This window comes from Taudactylus pleione, unplaced genomic scaffold, assembly GCF_031769625.1.
Source record: "Taudactylus pleione unplaced genomic scaffold, aTauple2 ptg000967l, whole genome shotgun sequence".
Lineage (NCBI taxonomy): Eukaryota > Metazoa > Chordata > Amphibia > Anura > Myobatrachidae > Taudactylus > Taudactylus pleione.
Window position 1 is genome coordinate 8,909,270 of NW_028285368.1, and position 16,157 is coordinate 8,925,426.

Here is a 16,157-nt window from a genome sequence, read left to right on the forward strand (position 1 = left end):
TGGATGTGAGGAGAAGTAACATACTGTAAGACATAAATAAGCATTGCAGGTCTGAACAATTTGTATATATAAACCTGTGTCTCTACACTCCATGCTTAGGCAGTTATTATGAACATGTACTTATCAAGTTGATCAAATTTATAATAAAACAGAGATGTTTAATTAGTATGTAAAGTAGGCTTAAAAATTCTAAACTGATTTATTTTGTAAATCATTTTTGTCAAGTCATTGACTGTGGACTGCCACCACGTCTGGCAAATTCACACACGGATCCCATAATTAACACCACATTTGGAAGTAAGGTGATATACAGATGTGATGATGGATTCACTGCGGACAAAATTCAGTATACATCTATCTGCACTGACGGTACATGGACTCAAGCATTAATAGCGTGTAAAGGTACATACATATCTCAAAGCACAATTTTTCAAAGTTATCTTAACTATTACGGTACCCACACATTCAACACTTTTCTTCTTCAGAAAGATATTGCTATGATTTTTTTTTCAAAAATAAATTCTAAAATCAATAATTTTAACAACTAGTTATTCAAGATTATATATGTCACCTCAGAATTTGTATCCAGGGAGTGTCATTAAGATTTCACTTACAGTTGGTATCTTCAGTGCCTCCACTGGGAAGTAGAGCTATGTTTGCTTGCCAAGTCACTACAACACTGTATACACTGTAAATATAGATTACAGAGGTAATTGTCAGAGGTAACAAATGGAATATGCTATTACTTAATTTGAGGTTTTCATTGTACTTATAACTTAGGTGAAAGTATATTAACTAACCAACATGTGAATAGGGTTAAAACCACCGGTAAGGTATTGTCACTCTAAAAAGGGCATCTTGGTTATGGTGCTTGTGTCTGAGCAAAATACTTAGAACAGTCTAACTCTTCTGGCAACTTCAACAAAATTGTAACAGATTAATAAACCCTTCCTACTCTATTGATTTGCCCAGGTACATGTCCAACATATGAGTCACCGCACACCCTGCGCCCTTGATAGAAACAGCATTGCCAGAAACACCACTGACTAGTTAATATGTTAAGACGGCAACTGAGCATAACCTGCTTTAATAAAAGCAGGTTGTTATATGGGAAAGGAATGTTATACTGGCTGGTAACTGGTGTTTATTATTAGGGGGCGTGGCCCAGCCATGGCAATATTTTCAGCAAGAAGATATAGTACATTATACTTTATTTTTAATGTCAGTAATGTTTCATCTTTAAGAATTCTTTTTGCTAATGTGATCACCATCTATTTCTATGTTTCTAGCTGCTGACTGTGGACCACCACTGGCCATGCCATATGCTGAAATCCACTCTTTTCAAAACACAACTTTTGGAAACATTGTAATATTTATATGTTCAAAAGGATACATTGCAGTGAGTGGTTACAATTCTTCTATCTGCACTGCAGCTGGGCGCTGGGAAGGAGCTAATCTGGAGTGTATAGGTGAGGCCCACAGATCATCACATGGATGAATAGTCCTAGTCTCATACTGTAGGCATTGATTCATTGAAGATAATAAAATTGTGAAAATAGTTCATTGTAAATTATATATATTTTAACTTGTGACTGGAAAATTGAAATACTGTACTATAAGCAGACACATTGGTCTTAAACATGTTTGGAGCTGGGAATTGCGGAGACATGGCTTCATGCTTCTACTCTGTTCAGCATAGAGTAAATTACTTCCATGATTACTAGGTATCTTGAGTGCCTGTGCAAGTTAGTGAACAGAGATACCTATGCATAAAACACTTCCTTTTTAACACTGATGTGTCACATATCCAGTTTTTGTGCATATGACTTGTACGTACAGTGAATCCGGAAAGTATTCACAGCGCTTCACTTTTTTCACATTTTGTTATGTTACAGCCTTATTCCAAAATGCACTAAATTCATTTTTGTCCTCAATATTCTACACACAATACCCCATAATGACAATGTGTAAAAAGTTTTTTTGCGATTTTTGCAAATTAAAAAAAAAAAAAAAGCACTAAAAAATCACATGTACATAAGTATTTACAGCCTTTGCCATGAAGCTCAAAATTGAGTACAGGTGCATCCTATTTCCACTGATCATCCGTGAGATGTTCCTACAGCTTAATTGGAGTCCACCTGTGGTAAATTCAGTTGACTGGACATGATTTTGAAAGGCATACACCTGTCTATATAAGGTCCCACACTTGACAGTGCATGTCAGAACACAAACCAAGCATGAAGTCCAAGGAATTGTCTGTAGACCTCCGAGACAGGATTGTCTCGAGGCACAAATCTGGGGAAGGGTACAGAAAAATATCTGCTGCTTTGAAGGTACCAATGAGCACAGTGGCCTCCATCATCTGTAAATGAAAGAAGTTCGGAACCACCAGGACTCTGAGCGATCGTGGAAGAAGGGCCCTAGCCAGGGAGATGATCAAGAACCCAATGGTCACTCTGTCAGAGCTACAGCATTACTCTGTGAAGAGAGGAGAACCTTCCAGAAGGACAACCATCTCTGCAGCAATCCACCAATCAGGCCTTTATGGTAGAGTAGCCAGACGAAAGCCACTCCTTGGTAAAAAGCACATGGCAGCCCACCTGGAGTTTGCCAAAATGTACCTGAAGGACTATCAGATCATGAGAAACAAAATTCTCTGGTCTGATGAGACAAAGATTGAACTCTTTGGCGTGAATGCCAGGTGTTATGTTTGGAGGAAACCAGGCACCGCTCATCACCAGGCCAATACCATCCCTACAGTGAAGCATGGTGGTGGCAGCATCATGCTGTGGGGATGTTTTTCAGCGGCAGGAACTGGGAGACTAGCCAGGACAGAGGGAAAGATGAATGCAGCAATGTACAGAGACATCCTGGATGAAAAATGTAGCAAATGTTATTCTCTGTAGCTGTGCAATTTCGCCATGAGAACAGCTTGCAGGACACAAATAGCATTAGGATTGAGCCCATAGAGATAAGATGGTCCTAATTGCAAGCTTGCAGTCTATAGGGAAATTGGAATTTGATTCATAAAAATAATGGCCACATATTGCAAAGTGTCCAGAGCACAGAGGTTCTTGGTGATCTACATGATCCAGTCACACAGCAATATTGTCCCGCAGTGTGCGGAATGTGTGTATGTAGAAACAGAACATATGTGTGGGGAGTCCACATCCACATAGCTGTTGTTATATCATAGCAGTAATGTGAAACATACATTTCCATTGGTATAGATATATAGAGTGACATTTTAATAACTATATGCATAGACAATAAAAGAGATTATACTTCTGATCTACATTCATACAAAAGTACTAGATGGATCTTGTTATTTTAAGCAACAGTGCATGTACAACTTTTAGCAACTATGGGCTATTCATAAGCAACTCCTCTTGTGGCTGAGTAGGTGTAGCTGGGCTGCAGCTGGGTGTTTGCAGGATACGTGTGCCGTGGGCATGTAAATGGAATTGTGGTCTATCAGAAGGTGATCACATGCAGAAATCCAGCTTATTTCAGATGGAACTTTTGCACTAGCGATAGGGCTGGTGTATATACGCACGCTGATGTTGGCTATTTTTACAAACGGACGTTAATGGTGGTGCATCGGCACAGATGCAGCCAACTCTGAATACGAGAGGAGATCCACATTTATCTCCAAGCACGCAAAGTGGCCACAGATGTGCTGATTCTGTGTCTATGATTAATTGTATTGTACTGGTTGCAGTTGCAGACTGTGGGCCTCCACCTACTATCCAGTATGCAGTCCCAGGTTTACTGTGGAACACTACATATGGAAGCCTAGTTACTTATGAATGTTTATCTGGCTATGTCGTGGACAGAGGAAACAAAGTTGCCACCTGTAATGAGGACGGAGAATGGATAGGAGCTAATCTTGTATGCAGAGGTAAGCTCAATAAATACAGTTCGTATAACAATTTTATATGTTACTAGGAAATCTATACATAGAATAAAATAAGTCCCTGGTAGGTGTTTGTTCAGTGTAATCTCGAGAAACACGGATGGAATTTGATGTAGTTTTCACTGTTCTATAGAGCATTTGTTGAGGAAGGTTTAGGTGTATGACAGATTAATGAATGACAAAAGGGAGCAAAGCAGTGATGATTTTAGTGATCTAAGTCAATGAAAAAAACTGATGTCCGAGCACTTTCTTTGCTTACGCTGCCTAAACTGATGGACTATATTTTATACCATGTACAGATTGATATGTATTATCCGGTTTCGCCATAAAAATTGACGTAAGCCCTGTTTATTGATCCAAAATTTCAGTTTTTCCCATTTTTTACCATTCCTATTTCATTCATGTGACAAATGATTCTTTAATGTTATACTCCAACTCCCGGTAAGAGTCTGCTTTGGCATGACAATAAATAAAGCCTAGGGACAGACACTTAACGTGGCTGAAGTTGGCCTAAGTGGAGACTGTTTTTCCTATGGACAACATTACCTTGCCCTTTTGCGTGTCACATCAAAACTAAATCTTTTTGCGTTAACTTCAGGAAAACTTACTAATGTTATCTACAGAACAAAATAATCTTATAATAATAATAATAATAATAATAATAATAATAATAATAATAATAATTTTATTTATATAGCGCCTTTCTCCCATAGGACTCAAAGTCGCTTTACAGACATCAGAAAACATGGTACATTGTACAAGGATTTGGTGTTGCAAAAAAATAGAAAACAACACTGATAAAATAAAAATCAACCGAAACCTAGAGAGCACAATAAGCATACTGTATTGCGGGGTTGGTGCAGACATTTTGGGAAATAACTTCCATGGGTTATATATTCCACCCCAAAGGTACCACATGAGGCAGCCGTCTTGGGCGCACTACGTAGGATTACCCTGGGAGGAATAGGTTAGGCCTAGAAGAGATGACACAAAATGGGTGGTTGCAAAATCCTGATGCTATGAGTAGGGTCCCAACATAATAGTCAGGTCCGTGTATTTTTAATCCCATCCACGAGTGTACCAGGTGAGGCAGCCATGGTGGGTGCACTATGAAGGTTGCATTGTGGGTGATAAACCATACAAGGACCTAAGGCATATATGGGAAAACTGACACATGTGTGGCAGTAGGATATACCCTTTGTGAATAGATCCACATGATGTACATCCTGGCCATGGAGGATGCACTTCAGTGGATGTATAGCACGCCAGTATAGCATACAGTGGATGTATAGCACACCAGTATAGCATACAGTGGATGTATAGCACACCAGTATAGCATACAGTGGAGGTATAGCACACCAGTATAGCATACAGTGGAGGTATAGCACACCAGTATAGCATACAGTGGATGTATAGCACACCAGTATAGCATACAGTGGAGGTATAGCACACCAGTATAGCATACAGTGGAGGTATAGCACACCAGCATAGCATACAGTGGATGTATAGCACACCAGTATAGCATACAGTGGATGTATAGCACACCAGTATAGCATACAGTGGATGTATAGCACACCAGTATAGCATACAGTGGAGGTATAGCACACCAGTATAGCATACAGTGGAGGTATAGCACACCAGTATAGCATACAGTGGAGGTATAGCACACCAGTATAGCATACAGTAGAGGTATAGCACACCAGTATAGCATACAGTGGAGGTATAGCACACCAGTATAGCATACAGTGGAGGTATAGCACACCAGTATAGCATACAGTGGGGTGGAAGTACATTTTACAAAACACTGTTTGCTGTATTTTAGTAAATACAGCAAACAGTGCTGCAGTTCAGGCATGAGATTTACGGGTGACTGAAACATTTTGAAATATGAAATGCACTGAATGAATACATCCACGTGTTTGTTCATCCTGCCCAAGAATGAACCATCCGAGGCAGCCATCTGGGGCACACTACGTAGGTTACATCTGGCAGGGTGTGCAAGTAGCGGAAGTATAACGTCCAGGCGGAAAAAAAATAAAAAGAATAAAATGGTGACCACATTTTAAGTTGAAACCATGCTAAACTTAATCAGAAATTTAAAAATTATAGAGCGATCTGCAAAAAGCCACAGCGTATACTTTGCTTGCGTGTGTGGGCTTGTCGCATCCAGCAGTTTGTGGAGTTCGATTTGGCTGCAGCATGAGACAGCAGCCGAACCCAGTCTCGGGGAGTGTAAATGAAGGTGGAGTGGCAGCATTCCTGTGTGTTCGTGAGATTGTTTCAATTTTGGTTAGAAAGTAGCCAAAAGTCCAAATCCAGTTCGTACTCCGGTTCTAACTCCATGCTTCAGATGACATGCTTAAAATGCAGGCTACTGTGGCAGGCAAGCCTGTGTGTGCAGGCTTTAAAATGAGTCCCTTTTGCAGGAGAGGCTAGGTCATCTGGTACAGTGGGAGGGAATGTTTGAGCAGTTTGTTCAACAAGCTAATTAATTGTGGGGGAAGATGCAGCATCACAGTTGGAAAACAAACTTTCAAAACAGACTATTCAGTTATAAGACCTCAGTTAACAAAGACTATCACCATAAATTCAAAATTTATCCCCTGCGAAGCCGGGGTGGGTTGCTAGTAATCTGTAAAAGTCACCCAGTGGTTTTATTATTGCATCAATCTTTTATTAAACTAAACACCTTAAACCAAACCCAAATTCAAAATGGTAAATAATGACTCGGACACAGAAATATGGCAAAAGAGGTCACAGCCTTAATTTATTGACCAAATTAGAATAGAATTATGAAAGGTGGTAGAAAAAGCAGTGCAACCTCGGCCACAGTCCAATAAGATATTTCAATTGGGGCGGCACTCTCTGCAGCACAACCAGAATTGGGCAGTACCACTGCCACTCAATTGGCATAGCACTGTCTCCTGCCTGAGATGGAGGCCAGACCTTCTCTGAGGTAGAGACGAAACCTGTAGGTCTCAATGGTGAAGTGCCCCCCAGCCACTCTTGCATTCTAAGAGGCCACCAAGGTGCACTGCTTTCCGCTAAGCTTCGTCTACCCTGTTGGTGATATGTATTTGTTTTATTTATTACCATTTACTTATATCGTGCACACATATTCCACAGCGTTTTCCAGAGAATATTTAGCCATTCAAGCCAGTCCCTGCCCCCAGTGGAGCTTACAATCTAAATTCTCTTCCACATTGACATAAATTATTTTGTCAGTATCCAATTAACCTACCAATATATTTTTGGAGTGTGGGAGGAAACCGGATAACCAAAGGGAGAATATACAAACTTCACACAGTTTGTGGCCATGGTGGGAACCAAATACAAGACCTCAGTGATGTTAAACAGTAAAGCTAACCATTGCACCATCCGTGCTGCCCACGAAATACAATAAAATACATTCCAATTAAAGTAAAAAAGACAAACAATCCTGCAAGTTCATCACAAAAATGGAAAGAGGAAGATGCAAGCGCTGCCAGTTTACTTAAATCAGCCTAAACTCTCAGACTAAAACCCTATTGACTAACCAAGACTAATCTCAAAGCTAGTGATTCTAACCTAACAAAATTAATCCTTACTTAACCAAGGATTGATTACATAAAAAGACAAGGTGCTTACCTCTCCTTACACTTGATTAAGTATTCAGAACTTTTTTATACGTTAAATGATGTCGATACAGCTTGCAATATACAAACATCGAGCAGTGCACAAAAAATTGTATATGCTGACAGTTCACAGTAGTCATGTAAAAGAATAACTGCGCTCAGAATAATGCATCTCCAGCAGTGGCGTAACTAGGGTCTTTGGAGCCTAGGGCAAGATGAAAAACGGAGCCCACCACCACCAGTTTGTGCCAAAATGGTGGGTGTGGCCAGTTGCCAGGCCACTGAAAATAGGGGCATGTCAGCATGACACACCAGCATTTCTCGTCACTCTGGGAACATTCCTTTCCATTCCATATGCGCACCTTAATGCCCCCAGTAGTAGTGCCCCTTATGCAATGCCCCTAATAGCAGTGCCCCTTATGCAATGCCCCATTATGCAGTGCCGCTTATGCAATGCCCCCTGATGCAGTGCCCCTTATGCAATACCCCAGTAGCAGTGCCCCTTATGCAATCACCTCTTATGCAGTGCCTCCATTAGTGCCCCTTATACAGTGCCTCCAGTAGTGCTCATTATGCAGTGCCTCCAGTAGTGCCCCTTATGCATTGCCTCCATTAGTGCCCCTTATACAGTGCACCCAGTAGTGCCCATTATACAGTGCCCCCAGTAGTGCCTCTTATTCAGTACCTCCATTAGTGCCCCTTATGCAGTGCCCCAGTAGTGCCCCAGTAGTGCCTATTATACAGTGCCCCTTATATAGTGCTCTCAGTAGTGAACATTATACAGTGCCTCCATTAGTGCCCCCAGCATTGCCCATTATACAGTGCCCCAGTAGTGCCCCTTATACAGTGCCCCCAATAATGCCCATTATACAGCACCTCCATTGGTGCCCCCAGTAGTGCCCATTATAAAGTGCCCACAGTAGTGCCCATTATACAGTACCCCAGTAGTGCCCATTATACAATGCCTTCAGAAGTGCCACTAGTAGCTCCCATTATACACTGCCTCCATTAGTGCCCACTGCCCATTATACTGTGCCCCCAGTAGTGCCCCGTACACATAAAACACACAGACACAACACAAACACACATAATTTGCTTACCAGAATCCCCGCTCCTGTGCCCACCGCCATCTGCTCCTCTGGTCCCGCTCAGCAGCATGTCATGACGTCTCTCCCTTCACCCACTGTGGTAGCTGGAAGGCGAAGCTCATGAGTGAGCTCCAGCCCGGCTTCGGCAGTGGGTTCAGCAGCTAATAAAAGTCTGTCTGACTGTTATTGGTTGTAGTGCTAATCAAGCACACCACCGCCAGCGGCTGCATGTCCCTGTACTATGGGCCTGATGCAGACCCGCTCGCGAGCGCTGAGCGCTTGCAAGCGTGTCGATGTTGCCCAAGTGCGGCTCTGTCGTGCACATACGCGAGACCCGAATAACGATGGCCAAGCTGTCGTTTAGGGTCTCGCACCAAAGGGGGCGTGCTGTTGATGGTGATTGACAGCACGCCCCCTTTGGTGGGCGTGCCGGGGGTGTGGCTGCCCAGACGGAGGCATTCCTATGGGACATCACTAGTGATGTCAGTGGGACTGCTTTTGGCTCTGAAAGAGCCAAAAGCACTCCAGGGCTTGCGGCAGCGAGACCCTACTGCAAGGGTCTCATCGGAAGCCCGATGGTCGCGATGGTTTTGACCATCGTGACCATCATTTTGTCCGCTCGCTATAGCTGTGGGTGGTCACCCACAGCTATGCGAGCGGCCAGGGGGCCACTCCAAAAGGTAGGAGGGACAGCCCTGATTCATAGCGAGCGCTCTGTCAGAGCATCCAGCTCTGAATCATAGGGCCGGTGCCGCTGGGTCCGACGGTGTCCAGGGCACGTGCCCCACTCAACCCCCCACATTATGCCACTGATCTCCAGCCTTGTTTCGTTTTAGAACTAAAGATTTCTCACTAAATTTAATGTTGGAGCCACTGTGGTCAAGTTATAAATATGGGACGGGGAAGCAGGCGAGGGGGGTGTATAGATGCATTGCTGTATCATGGAAAATAAAAAAGGTGGATGGGGCAGCAATTGCAAAAAAACTATACTATACTATTATATTATAGTATAGTATATACTAGGGATGAGCGGGTTCGGATTTCTGAAATCCGAACCCCCCCGATCCGAGTAGTATTCGAGTCAGGCTCAACTTTTCCCACCTGACTCGGATCTGAAATCGAGGCCAAATGTCATCATTCTGCCTTCCGGATCTCGCGGGCTTTGGATTCTTTAAAAGGTCCCCGCGTCAGCATCATTTCTCACTCCGGCTGTCTACAGTGAAGAGGGAGGGTGGGAGCTAGGGCTGGCTGGGCTGTGTTGTGCTGCTGTTGTCCATAGGGGCTGACTGGGCTGTGTTGTGCTGCTGTTGTCCATAGGGGCTGGCTGGGCTGTGTTGTGCAGTCAGTTGTCCATAGGGGCTGTGTCCAGTCCAAAGTCTATAGGGGCTGGCTGGACTGTGTTGTGCAGTGTCCCATAAAGGCTGTAGTCCTAGAGGGGTGCTGTAGTGTTGTCCAGGGGGTGATCTGTGCATCAGGGGTGCTCCCCCAAAAGTGCACTCCAAAAAAAATATTATTTTATTCTGTGTTTGTGAATTGTGTGCGCAGTAGCCGCACGTGCATCAACAAAGTAGAGCCAAGCATGCACCTGTGTCATTAATCAAGGGCCAAGGGCCTGCTGGCTTGTCCATTAAAGGGTTCTGTAACCCCCAAAGTGCACTCCAAAAAAAAAATTTTTTTTTTGTGTTTGTGAATTGTGTGCACAGTAGCCGCACATGCATCAACAAAGTAACGCCAAGCGTGTGCCTGTGTCATAAGTAAAGGGCTGGCTGGCTTGTCTGTTAAAGGGTGGTGTAACCCCAAAGTGCACTCCAAACAAAATAAAAAATTATTTTCTGTGTTTGTGAATTGTGTGCACTGTGGCTGCACGTGCATCAACAAAGGAGCAGTGCCAAGCATGCGCCTGTGTCCCATAAGTAAAGGGCCGGCTGGTGTAAGCCCCCAAAGTGCACTCCAACACAAAAAAAACATTTTCTTCTGTGTTTGTGAATTATGTGCACTGTGCGTGCATCCTCAAAGCAGCAGTGCCAAGCGTGCATCTGTCTGTTAAAAGGTGGTGTAACACCCAAAATGCGCTCCAACAAAAATTAAATAATCTTTTTTTCTGTGTTTGTGAATTGTGTGGGCTGTAGCCGCACCTGCATCCTCAAAGCAGCAGCAACAAGCGTGCGTCTATCTGTTAAAGGGTGGTGTAACCCCCAAAGTGCGCTCCAACAAAAATAAAATAATCTTTTTTTCTGTGTTTGTGTGTGAAATTTATGTGCAGTAGCCGCACCTGCATCCTCAAAGCAGCAGCGCCAAGTGTGCGTCTGTCTGTTAAAGGGTGGTGTAACCCCCAAAGTGCGCTCCAACAAAAATAAAATAATATTTTTTTCTGTGTTTGTGTGTGAAATGTATGTGCAGTAGCCGCACCTGCATCCTCAAAGCAGAAGCGCCAAGTGTGCGTCTGTCTGTTAAAGGGTGGTGTAACCCCCAAAGTGCGCTCCAACAAAAATAAAATAATATTTTTTTCTGTGTTTGTGTGTGAAATGTATGCGCAGTAGCCGCACCTGCATCCTCAAAGCAGAAGCGCCAAGTGTGCGTCTGTCTGTTAAAGGGTGGTGTAACCCCCAAAGTGCGCTCCAACAAAAATAAAATAATATTTTTTTCTGTGTTTGTGTGTGAAATGTATGCGCAGTAGCCGCACCTGCATCCTCAAAGCAGCAGCGACAAGCGTGCATCTGTATGTTAAAGGGAGGTGTAACAACCAAAGTGCGCTCCACAAAAAATAAAAAATTCTTCTTTTTTTTCTGTCTTTGTGAATTCTGTGGGCTGTAGCCGCACCTGCATAATCAAAGCAGCAGCGACAAGCGTGCGTCTGGCTGTTAAAGGGTGGTGTAACCCTGAAAGTGCACTCCAAACAAAATAAAAAAATATTTTCTGTGTTTGTGAATTGTGTGCACTGTGGCTGCACGTGCATCAACACAGGAGCAGCGCCAAGCGTGCGCCTGTGTCCCATAAGTAAAGGGCCAGCTGGCTCATCTCTTAAAGGGTGGTGTAAGCCCCCAAAGTGCACTCCAACAAAAAAAAACATTTTCTTCTGTGTTTGTGAATTGTGTGCACTGTACGTGCATCCTCAAAGCAGCAGCGCCAAGCGTGCATCTGTCTGTTAAAGGGTGGTGTAACCCTCAAAGTGCGTTACACAAAAAATAAAAAATTCTTTTTTTTCTGTCTTTGTGAATTGTGTGCACTGTAGCCACACGTGCATCAACAAAGGAGCAGCGCCAAGCGTGCGCCTGTGTGAGTAAAGATGAGCCAGCCAGTAAAGAGCTGGCTGGCTCATTTCTTAAAGGGTGGTGTAACCCACAAAGTGCATTACATCTGGGCAAATTCCAGCACATCCCATGTTTTGCTCACACAATAAATTTGGTGGTGCAGAATTTTCTGAAAAGTGACAGGGGCGTGAAGGAAATGCTTTGGGTGGCATGAAAAATTTCTGACCACTTTCGCCATTCAGCGACTGCGTGCCGAAGACTGGAGCGCCAACAAACACTCTTGAACCTGCCCCACCATCACCTGAAGCTAGAGGTTGTGATGCGGTGGAACTCAACCCTCTATATGCTTCAGAGGATGGAGGAGCAGCAAAAGGCCATTCAAGCCTATACATCCACTTATGACATAGGCAAAGGAGGGGGTATGCACCTGACTCAAGCGCAGTGGAGAATTATTTCTGTGTTGTGCAAGGTTCTCCAGCCCTTCGAACTTGCCACATGTGAAGACAGTTCAGACACTGCCAGCTTGAGTCAGGTCATTCCCCTCATCAGGCTTTTGCAGAAGCAGCTGGAGAAAGTGAAGGAGGAGCTAAGACGGAGCAATTTCGCTCGGCATGTGGGACTTGTGGATGAAGTCCTTCATTCGCTTTGCCAGGATTCCAGAGTGGTCAATCTGTTGAAATCAGAACGTGACACGTCAACAGCTCCTTCTTAATTTTCTTTCGCAACTGGGGCTGCCAGCAAAAAACTTAGGTATCCTAAGCAACCCGCTGGCAGTGATGCAGGGCAGGCAGGACCAAGTTTGGACATCTGGTCCAGACTGAAGGACCTTGCAACAATTTCTGACATGTCTACTGTCACTGCATATGATACTGTCACCATTGACAGAATGGTGGAGGATTACATTGGTGATAGCATCCAAGTAGGCATGTCAGACAGTCCGTACCTGTACTGGCAGGAAAAAGAGGCAATTTGGAGGCCCCTGTACAAACTGGCTCTATTTTATCTGAGTTGCCCCCCCATCCAGTGTGTACTCCGAAAGAGTGTTTAATGCAGCCAGGAACCTTGTCAGCGAAAGGCGTAGGAGCTTGCTTCCACAAAATGTGGAGAAGATGATGTTCATAAAAATGAATGGTCAACTCTTCCAGGGAGACCAGCCTCCAGAACGTACAGAGGGACCTGTGGTGGTGGATTCCAGCAGGGAAGAATTAATACTCTGTGAGGATGACGATGTACACAACACTGAAGAGGGTGAGGAATCAGTGGATGAGGACGACATCTTGCCTCCGTAGAGCCAGTTTGTGCATGGACAGATTAATTACCAGCTTTTTTTGTGGGGGCCCAAACGAACCAATCATTTTGTGGCACCCCAGAGAAACTACTTAGCCTGGCAGTCCTTTCTTGTCCACAGTGAGTGTTGCTGAGGATTGACTCTAGGACCCAGGAGCAGCCAACTGTGAGCAGCAGCAGCACTGCTGAGCCCAGGATGGAAAGTGAAACTAGAGAAGGCAGAGCAGAAGCAGCCATGTGGAGCATGACAGGAGCCGTGTAGTGTGAGCTGTTGGAGAGAAGCAACTACCAGGAGTGTATGTGTGCTGCACTAAGCCTTGACTGAGGGCACAGACAGTGGGGATCAGCAGCTGATCGGGGTAACAGTGGCTGTGAGGAGAAGACTCCCCTCTATATGAAGACAAGAGAGCTTGAAAGTGCTCAGTTTTACTGATCTTTCTACAGCACCAAACATAAGAGAGGCTGTGCAGGTCACATGCTACATGCTGAAAGTCACGTGCTGGCATCTGGACAGGTATCCTTTGCATTGTAATTAGGGGTGTGCACCGGCCACTTTTCGTGTTTTGTGTTTTGGTTTTGGATCTGGATCTTTCTTCGTGTTTTGGATCTGGATTGGTTTTGCCAAAACCACCCTTCCGTGTTTTGGGTTCTGGGTTTTGTGTTTTGGATCTGTATTTTTTTTAAAAAAAGAATAAAAACAGCTAAAATCACAGAATGTGTTGGTTTTCTGCTAATATGCTATTATTAACCTCAATAACCTTAATTTCCACTAATTTCCAGTCTATTCTGAATACCTCACACCTCACAATACTGTTTTTATGTCCAAAAGGCTATGCTAAGCGACACGAGTGGGCGGCACAAACACGTGGCCCATCTAGGAGTGGCACTGCAGTGGCAGACAGGATGGCAGTTTGAAAAACTAGCCCCCAAACAGTACATAATGCAAAGAAAAAAAAGAGGTGCAAGATGGAATTGTCCTTGGGCTCTCCCACCCACCCTTATGTTGTATAAACAGGACATTCACACTTTAACAAACCAATCATTTCAGCGCCAGGGTCTGCCACACGACTGTGGCTGAAATGATTGGTTCGTTTGGGCCCCCACAAAACAAGCTGGCAATTAATCTGTCCATGCACAAACTGGCTCTACGGAGGCAAGATGTCGTCCTCATCCTCCTCATCCACCGATTCCTCACCCTCTTCAATGTTGTGTACATCCTCATCCTCACAGACTATTAACTAGTCCCCGCTGGAATCCACCACCACAGGTCCCTCTGTACGTTCTGGAGGCTGGTCTCCCTGGAAGAGTTGGTAAATCATTTTTATGAACATCATCTTCTCCACATTTTGTGGAAGCAACCTCCTACGCCTTTCACTGACAAGATTCCCGGCTGCACTAAACACTCTTTCGGAGTACACACTGGAGGGGGGGCAACTCAGGTAAAATAGAGCCAGTTTGTACAGGGGCCTCCAAATTGCCTCTTTTTCCTGCCAGTACAGGTACGGACTGTCTGACATGCCTACTTGGATGCTGTCACTGATGTAATCCTCCACCATTCTGTCAATGGTGACAGTATCATATGCAGTGACAGTAGACATGTCAGAAATTGTTGACAGGTCCTTCAGTCCGGACCAGATGTCCAAACTTGGTCCTGCCTGCCCTGCATCACCGCCAGTGGGTTGCTTAGGATTCCTAAGTTTTTTCCTGGCAGCCCCAGTTGCGGGAGAAAATGAAGAAGGAGCTGTTGACGTGTCACGTTCCGCTTCAGCTGACAGTGTTTTCACCAGCAAGTCTTTGCACCTCTGCAGGCTTGTGTCGGCCAGAAAGAGAGACACCACATAGGCTTTAAACCTAGGATCGAGCACGGTGGCCAAAATGTAGTGGTCTGATTTCAACAGATTGACCACCCTGGAATCCTGGCAAAGCGAATGAAGGGCTTCATCCACAAGTCCCACATGCCGAGCGAAATCGCTCCGTCTTAGCTCCTCCTTCACTTTCTCCAGCTGCTTCTGCAAAAGCCTGATGAGGGGAATGACCTGACTCAAGCTGGCAGTGTCTGAACTGACTTCACGTGTGGCAAGTTCGAAGGGTTGGAAAACCTTGCACAACACGGAAATCATTCTCCACTGCGCTTGAGTCAGGTGCATACCCCCTCCTTTGCCTATGTCACAGGTGGATGTATAGGCTTGAATGGCCTTTTGCTGCTCCTCCATCCTCTGAAGCATATAGAGGGTTGAGTTCCACCGCGTCACAACCTCTTGCTTCAGGTGATGACGGGGAGGTTCAAGAGTGTTTGCTGGCGCTCCAGTCTTTGGCACGCAGTCGCTGAATGGCGAAAGTGGTCAGAAATTTTCCGGGCCACCCAAAGCGTCTCCTGCACGCCACTGTCGCTTTTCAGAAAATTCTGCACCACCCAGTATATTGTTTGAGCAAAACATGAGACGTGCTGGAATTTGCCCAGATGTAATGCCCACACAATGTTGGTGGCGTTGTCAGATATCACAAATCCCCAGTTGAGTCTAAGTGGGGTAAGCCACTGGGCGATGATTTCCCTCAGTTTCTCTAAGAGGTTGTCGGCGGTGTGACTCTTACTGAAACCGGTGATACACAGCGTAGCCTGCCTTGGAACGAGCTGGCGTTTCTGAGATGCTGCTACTGGTGACGCTGCTGTTGTTGCTGCATAAGGTGATACATCTACCCAGTGGGCTGTCACAGTCATATAGTCCTTAGTCTGCCCTGTTCCACTTGTCCACATGTCCGTGGTTAAGTGGACATTGGGTACAACCGCATTTTTCAGGACACTGAGGACACTTTTTCTGATGTTTCTGTACAGTCTCGGTATCACCTGCCTAGTGAAGTGGAATCTAGATGGGATTTGGAACCAGGGACACACTACCTCCATCAATTGTCTAAATCCCACTGCACCAATGGCGGATACCGGACGCACGTCTAACACCAACATAGCAGTCAAGGCCTCAGTTATACGTTTTGCTTCAGGATA

At 44.7% G+C, this 16,157-nt stretch overlaps 1 protein-coding gene across 1 annotated transcript in view; it reads left to right on the forward strand.

Annotated features, from left to right (window-relative positions):
• SUSD1 (sushi domain containing 1) overlaps positions 1 to 16,157 on the forward strand; it is a 281,173-nt gene that overhangs the window by 118,127 nt on the left and 146,889 nt on the right. The window contains exons 9-11 of the mRNA XM_088460052.1: positions 226 to 402; positions 1,290 to 1,469; positions 3,722 to 3,901. Of these exons, the coding sequence (XP_088316178.1) occupies positions 226 to 402; positions 1,290 to 1,469; positions 3,722 to 3,901 (537 nt within the window). The remainder of the gene's footprint in view (positions 1 to 225; positions 403 to 1,289; positions 1,470 to 3,721; positions 3,902 to 16,157) is intronic.